Source organism: Sphaeroforma arctica (genome assembly GCF_001186125.1).
Source record: "Sphaeroforma arctica JP610 unplaced genomic scaffold supercont1.915, whole genome shotgun sequence".
In the NCBI taxonomy this organism is placed as follows: Eukaryota; class Ichthyosporea; order Ichthyophonida; genus Sphaeroforma; species Sphaeroforma arctica.
This window is the reverse complement of record NW_014039643.1, coordinates 15,269-23,573: the sequence shown is the minus strand read 5'-3', so window position 1 is coordinate 23,573 and position 8,305 is coordinate 15,269. Positions and strand designations below refer to the sequence as shown.

Genomic DNA, 8,305 nt, shown 5'->3' with positions numbered 1-8,305 from the left:
GTATGTTTTACAGAGGTGTGTTTTCTCATAGTCAGGTTCTATACTTCTGTTTTATCTGCACTCGCCACACTCGCTTCAACATTCAAGATGTCCGCTGAACTAGACCCGTTCTGTCTAGCAGGGCTTGTGGCGTATCGCAACTTCTATAGCTACCGCCCTTTGACATCACTCGTCGCCTATACGATTCACTGCGAACGAGCATTGTGGGGCTGTGCACATACTACCCGCTTGGCGGTCAATGTAGCTGCCTTTCTTCTGACGCTCACGGAAGCTGCCCAGTAAGTACCACAGCTGGCGCACCAGACAACTGCATATAAGAAATCTCTCGGTGTAATCACCCCACCTCATGTGGCCACCACCGATGTATTCATCACGCACAGACGCTCATTAGAGTGATATATCTCGCCTCCTCAAAAATTGGTCCTCCTGCCTACCGCAGCGCATACCATTACCATTCTCAACATACCGCCACGGAGCGACCCTAACCGGACACGTAGAGTGTGCCTGCACAGTGTCTACCCATTCGAAGCCTCTCCCACTGGAGAACGCCCACGATTAACAGCTCGCTAGTCCAGGGCCTCGGCTACGAGAGCGTATCTCTCCCAATAATCATTCACAGGACATGAGCAATGGCTGTTCGTCTGTGTAGTGGACGATACTATATCTGTGGCATGTGCTTAGGGGCGTCGAATGCCACGCAAACACTCCGCTGACACCAGTAGGTACTGCAGTATCCATTCGCGTAGAAAGCGTGCATTGGATGACGCACACGCCTCTTGACTAATACTTACAGGGCCTGCATGAGACACATACACTCATCTGGTACATTGGCGGGACATGTAGGGTCAAATCCGGTCTGTGATATTTCAGGTACCCAGGCAAATACGGCTAAGTGTCTGCCCGCACTCACATACATTCACGTATGAGAGCCCATTATATATACCTCTGAGAAGCCCATGACACGTGCATGTGTGCACTAGGTCCACTTCATTGCTCCTCGGGATTCACGATGTCAGCCGGATACTCGTGCTCTAACTCCCACAGCTGCATCTTCTGCTGCCTCGTAGCGATTGCCTTCCACTTGTTCGCCTTGTACGTTGTATCCGCCGACGCCTTGGAATCACCGGGGCCCTTATTCTTGTCTTCTGGGACAACTGAGTCCTTTTTTAGGAGTCCAGGTGCATGCTCACCCTGGTACATGGCCGCACAGTAGAACCTATCTGGGTTGTCCCTTAATTCTCTCGTTACTGGGCTCTCTTTCTCCAAGCCCAATAATCGGGACAAATCTGACCCAATAACCACTATGCGGCCGTCGGGTGTGAGTCTCTCCTTCGCTTGCTCGAAGAAGCGTGGGTAGAGGTCAGGCGGGAAACTCACAGCCATGTCAAACGATCCTGTGTATTTGAACAAATAAAAATAGGCGTATTCCGAGGTTTGTGGATGTCATGATAGCGCTCGAGTCCCAGTATTGTGGTGTAAGTGGAACTCCACATGCCCCGACTGCATGAGCACAGATGTTTGGTATGGTATGCCCTCTCTACAGATACTAGGTAGATAAATACAAATAAGTGTATGCTATGGCAGGGTTGCTGCTGCTGCTGTGACTGGAAGAGTATACTCGAGTATACCCGCAGACGTTGCGATTCAAGTGCTGCTTCGATTGCAGGGTTTTCAGGGTTTTAGAACAGATACCACATATGCGGTGCAGGTGCAATACAACTGTGTTTATGGTGAAGCCATGGTGTTTCGAGTGCCATACAAGCAGTAGCATAATAAGTCCTAAACCCCAAAAAAAGGGTGCAGGTCCATTGGCATTGCTAAGATTGTTAGATTTCCAATCACTGGAATGGAATAATTAAAGTCCAGAACAACAGACAAGACAACAACATACGCGACCGACTGCTTATAACAACTGGAAGGTTTGCATATTCCGTTGTACCAGCATCAGTATATGTGGTTGTACTAGCATCGATATATGTGGTTGTACTAGTATCAGTATATATATGTTCGTACTAATATCAATATATATGTTTGTAATAGGTGGTTGTACTAGTATCATTGACACTAATGAAGCTATGCAAATCCACAACCCATCCATAAAATGGTACACCATGCTTCGTTGTAGCTGAGTGAAAAGTTGCAACGGACGTGGACAGAGTTTACAGCTGACATTGATTCTCATTCATATGGTATACTACATATAACATATACGCACCTTGACACCTAATATAATCGATACAACTTTCAGACCACAACGTAAACATATATATATATATATATATATATATAGATAGATATATATACAAATACATAAATGTATTTACACATATATATACATCCATACATACATACTTACACACACAAGTACTATATATATATAATAATAGTGAATATATATATATATATATATATATATGTATATGAATAAATAGAATATATATATATATATATATATATACATATTCAATAAGGTGTTCAGAACACAACGTACCGCGGCTGTGATCAACCCCAGCAATATCGGGCAACCAAGGCGCGTTGAAGACAATAAGATCATACTGTGGCAGCGGAAGGGGCTCCAGGAGGTCACCACAGAACACCTCTAGTGTCTTGACAGAGCGCTTGCGAACAATCTGTTGCAAGGGCAGATGTTTTTAGGGTTTTAATAGCACGTACGTCATCTCCGCAGTATGAACTCCTTGGACCGGTAGGGAAACGTATGCCCAACCACGCACAATACAGATACTTTGTTATACGGATGGCAGACGCACGCATATGCTATGGTCAGCAAACAGGTACATACCTACTATATCACTGCAAGCAAGCAGGTACACATCAGCTGTATCACTGCTCGTGTGGGGAGTGTGCTGCTCAGCTGCAGTCTAGTGTATGCAACAACACGCAACGCGTTTTCCGATGCGTTAATCTACATACATGGCTTAGGTACACCGCACAAACACCATCCAATAACTCGAGGAAAACTCTACACAAACGGTGCGGTATTCTATATACTAGCTACTAGCAAGCAATGTCCACACGTGAACTCAGTCGTGCACACGACCAGCATACTTCCACATCTCGATGTAAAATATATACATGTTTATACACATAAATGCATGTTTCTATGTATATGTATATGTATATGTACATGTATATGAATATGTACATATTTACAGTATAAGCATAAATATAAGCATAAGCATAAATATAAGCATAAGCATATGCATATGCACGAGTACAGGTTAAAGTACATACACATACATATACGTATACGTATACGTATACGTATACGGATATATAAATATATATATATATATAGATTCATATATATATATACATATATATATATATACATGCATATATATATATATCAAATGTTAAATAAATGTCGTTCAAATCTCCGAGGGACTCACCTGGTCTGCTCGCAGACTCTCGGTCGCAGCAGGATTGATGTCAGTTGCATGCACTAGCTTGACCTGTTTGAGAAGTTATTATCAATGAGTGAGAAGTGATCTGCATGACTACTTTGGTCCTCGTAACACGTATACATATATTACAAAGTTATTATTAATGAATGAGAAGTGATTTGTATAACTACTTTGGTTCTCGTAACACATATACATATATTATAAGTTATTATTAATGCGTGAGAAGTGATCTGCGTGACGACTTTGGTCCTCGTTACACATATACATATACATATATTATGCATATTTGGAGTACACATGGATGTGTTTGAAAAGGATACAATCAGGGATATAGACATCACACAAGCGCACAAATGCATACAAGCACAGACAAGTATCTCACAGAAACTGTAAACGTTTATACGTACCTATCATAGGTATAGATACACTGCGACACACCTACATGTACTAAGTACGCACCTGTACACATAAGACAGAGTTCTGAATAACTGATAGGAGATACATGAGATTTACAAAAAAATGTATATGGACGTGCAGACGCACATTCACACCTTTGATAAATACTCCTGACGATACATTGTAGCTTAGCTTTCAGACTCATGAATGGACTCTCATGGACTGACATTCAGGTTTATATATAGACGCTCATGTACATATATACAGACTTGTATATGGATGTTCATAGACCTATATCAAAACCTACAAGTATGTTTATGAACGTACATTCAGGCTTTTAAGTGGGTGGTCATGGACAGGCGAATTCAGACTTCTATATAGATGTTCAGGAAAATAGAGGTCGGCTGATGTATATATGATCTTGGACATACATTCAAACTTGTGAATATGTTTACGAACGTATACACATACATATTTAGAGTGTTGACGAAAGTACATCCAGACTTGCAGACAGATATTTAAAAAAAACGTACATTCAGGCTTAGATATGTATATTTATAAGCGTACATTCAGACATATAAATATCAATATTAAAACGTACATTGACATTCGGACATACAAATATATATCTATAAACATACACTCAGACTTATGAATAGATGTTCACAAACATACACACACTTATTTCAGATATTGAGGTGGGCACGTACATTCCGCCTATTCATCGACATACCGCGTCGAAGGTGCCCAACAAGAAGGCGAGAATGCCACAGCCACAGCCAATATCTGCCACGTTCAATGACTGAAAGCGCTTGCGGCTCGAGTATTGCTGCATCCATTTCTATTTCAAAGGATTGGCCAAGGTAGGGTTAGGGGTTGGGGCTCAGGGTTGGTCAAGGTAGGGTATAGAGTTTAGGGTCTACATTTCAGAGGGGTTAGTACGTGTGTGTTTTGAATCACTCAGATTACAAGTGTCTGCGATTGCGACACTACTGTATCATTGGTGGTGGCAGGTGCAGTTCGGTACAGCGTTCAGTGGCTGGTAGTACTTACGACTGATATCCTCTACTACACTCACCAGTGCTTTGCAATCGACTGGGTTGTCTGAAGTGTGTCGGTGAGTGCGTGTAGGTTTGTTCGGAGAGGCAACGCACATCTGAACTGTGTAAACAGAGAACTTCAAAATCATAGGCAACGTATTTCGTGATACACGATAGGTGGTACAATACATATCGATTGAAGCGTGAGTTGACAACAAGTACACTCTAGCATACCAACCCACATTTAAGAACAGCATGTATATATATATATATATACATACAAACACACACACACACACACATATATATATATATATATAGCGGTTACATATATTAACCGAACTACCTACACTTCACACATGTATTCTACCGAAGATATGAACACTTGCATACCCGAAATAGCTTGATATGGCCAGCCTGGGTAGGGTAGTAGACATTGTAGTGTGGGTGCAGTTTGTACTTGAGTCCTGTTTGTGGATATAGGGTGTGGAAACATTGTTGAGTGAACGTAACGATTCTTAATATCTCATGGCTGTCCTGAGATTAGATTAATGACCTATACACTCATTATCAGCTACCGATACTACTGTATGCTAAGACTGTGGTAAGTCGTGATGATGCGGGTTCCAGCAGTATATTGTACTGAGACGAGCATGTGTATATTCAGACAAGGTTATAGGCGGAATACTAATAAACATCAAAGATACACTTGCAAACGTGTGCACAGACACCTTCATGTAAATATATCAGACATTTCGCATGTGGTACTGAAGTCCTGTGACAATCAAAACAGAAACGGTTATGAATTCGGCATGTTCAATGCGCGTTCTGTTTTTTAACCACAGAACATGCGTTCAGAAGCACGTGCATGTGTGTACACAAGGCGGTGCTTTAATGGAATCTAGTCTACTGTCTACGTAAAAAGATCTTAATATTGATGCGGCGAATAGGTAAGTATGTCTATAGCTAGAACCTTAAACCCTGTACACAATGTGCTGATATGATATACCCTACTTATCTACTGTCTACCCAAAGAAACTTTCAATTCCATACGGTCAAGATGTAGGTATATATATATATAGGTCAATATGTAGGTATATATATATAGGTCAATATGTAGGTATATATATATAGGCCAATATATAGGTACATATATATATATATATGTCAATATGCAGGTATATATATGTATATATATATAGATAGATAAGATAGATATATATAGCAAAATCACCGACGTTCACGTGAACAAGCTCCCATACACAGTCTCCATCAGCATATGGTCCAGCTCCTACAAGTAGTATAGAACGAGAGTACAGATGGATATAACTAAGCCCATGGGAGAAATACATGCCTGGATCTACCCAAGCGCTATAAACAGTACACTACTAAAGCTGGATACGGGCCTACACATACCATAACCTGCATGTGAACACGATATATACAGTTTCTATTTGGCTATAAGCAGGCTTCTGCACACAATATATGCCAGGATACTGTGTGTGTTTTAAGGTTTAGGGTTTTAGAGTTTTAAAGTTTAGGGCTTAGGGGTTTTAAGGATACAAGATTCTACACAAAGTACACACCAGGGTATTGGATGCCGTTCTTCCACTGCTGAAACGACGAATTGATCGCCAGCACATCGGTGAACGAGACTTCTGTTGCGTCTTTAGGCCAGTACTGCTCTCGCCAGTTCCTGGCAACGGAAAGAAAAGAGTACCGAACTTTCGGGATTAGCATGCAATACTATTGGGAGTGCAGCTACGGTAGTCGGATGAAGAGCTTGACCAAGTAGCACTCCATCTGATGCATCCCCACAGAAGACCCACCAACTATATAAACTATATAAACAATAATCAAGATACGCATTTTTATTCGACCTCCTTCCTATACATATATATATATATGTATATATAGGTATGGATATATACATACATACACACACATATACACATATATATATAATATAACTATAATGCAAGTAGTCGAGATGTGAAATACAATGTCATAGGGTCGGTGGTGTGGCCTAGTCCAGATGTCCAGATAGCCACGATACATATTTCAATATTGATTACACCAAACCGATACTGTTTTGTCTCCCCTGCCAGGACTCATTCTAGGTGCGCAGAGGCGCCACGCAGAGTTATTTTTAATATCTATTGTTAAACCAGACTTACCACTGTTGATGTTTGGGCAGCTGAGGTGCACCGTGTAGGGCTACCCATCCAGTGGTGTTGTGGAAGAGTAAAACCTTCAGATTCTTCAGTGCTGCGGTCATGCGATAGCTCAGTCGCTTCTCATCAGCGTAATTCTACGTAACGCAAATACAGAGATGGACTGAGTATTAGTATACTAAACCAAGCCACTTTAACACAACAAGCATGGGGATTGAAAATTGCAAAGAATAAAGGCATAGGTGAGTATAGAATAAACGTGGTATAAACGCGAATATTCAAATAGTATAAAGCACCTCCTGTAGGTAATCTTTACTTTGCAGCGTGTGAAACTCTCCTACTCGTAAAGAGTGCAGCTATGTGTACATGTAAAAGTACGTCACTCATAAGTACAGATACACACATGTGTATACGTAAACATACACCCCTCATACGTGCCCATACACACATATGTGTACGTAGACGTACATCCCTCATACGTGCACATACACACATGTGTATCCGTATACTCCCCCTTGCACCCACACTAAAACAAACCTCGACTTTGTCGCCATGATGCTCCCAGTAGGTGACCTTGAGCTCTCGGTACAGTGTCTGGGCGTCTCTGAACGTAAACCGGTCCGGTGTCAAATAAAACAAACGTCCATTGGTAATAGCCTCATACGCCTCATCCACCGTCGCAGCAGTAACGCCGGCATTCTTGGTGATGTAGGTCTAAGTGGTAGATGCCGGGGATAAGCAGACCGTATGCGTGTTACTGGTATGGATATGTAGTCCACCCTAATAAGCACGCCTTTATCGAGGGTTGTTTATTCAGCCAAGCCGGTACATACCCATCATTTGTGCTAATCCGCAATAGTCCGGTGTGACAGCGTGCATGTACGGAGCATCATCGGTGAATGTATTTCATATATACAACACGTCCGAGTGACAGTATCCGTGACGCATTAGATTCAAATATCGCGCGTTTAGATACCTCAAGTAATACGTGATCTCAACCAGAACAACCTTAAGGGATGATAGTAAATATTAACCACTATACATATACTTCATCTTAGCTACTATGGCAAGAAGGGCGACAAACACACTTCGCCTATATGATTGAATGGCATTTGCAGAAAAGTAGGTAATCTATGTTCAATTTGAGCTACACGTCCAATAAAACATGATCAGGTATTTTTCGATTATTAATAAGCGTCCATATATATATATATATATATGTATATGAATGAATTTATATATATATATATATATGTATATGAATGTAATT

General features: G+C 41.2%; 1 protein-coding gene across 1 annotated transcript; it reads right to left on the bottom strand.

Moving 5' to 3' along the window:
- Window positions 1–987: 987 nt before the first annotated feature.
- Window positions 988–8,147, bottom strand: SARC_09240 (hypothetical protein; the record flags this gene model as incomplete). The annotated part of the gene is made up of 9 exons (XM_014296754.1): window positions 988–1,394; window positions 2,492–2,630; window positions 3,411–3,473; window positions 4,555–4,662; window positions 5,255–5,328; window positions 6,448–6,557; window positions 7,039–7,172; window positions 7,573–7,749; window positions 8,124–8,147. 9 exons carry the CDS (start codon window positions 8,145–8,147, stop codon window positions 988–990), a joined length of 1,236 nt encoding a protein of 411 aa, XP_014152229.1.
- Between the last annotated feature and the right edge of the window lie 158 nt (window positions 8,148–8,305).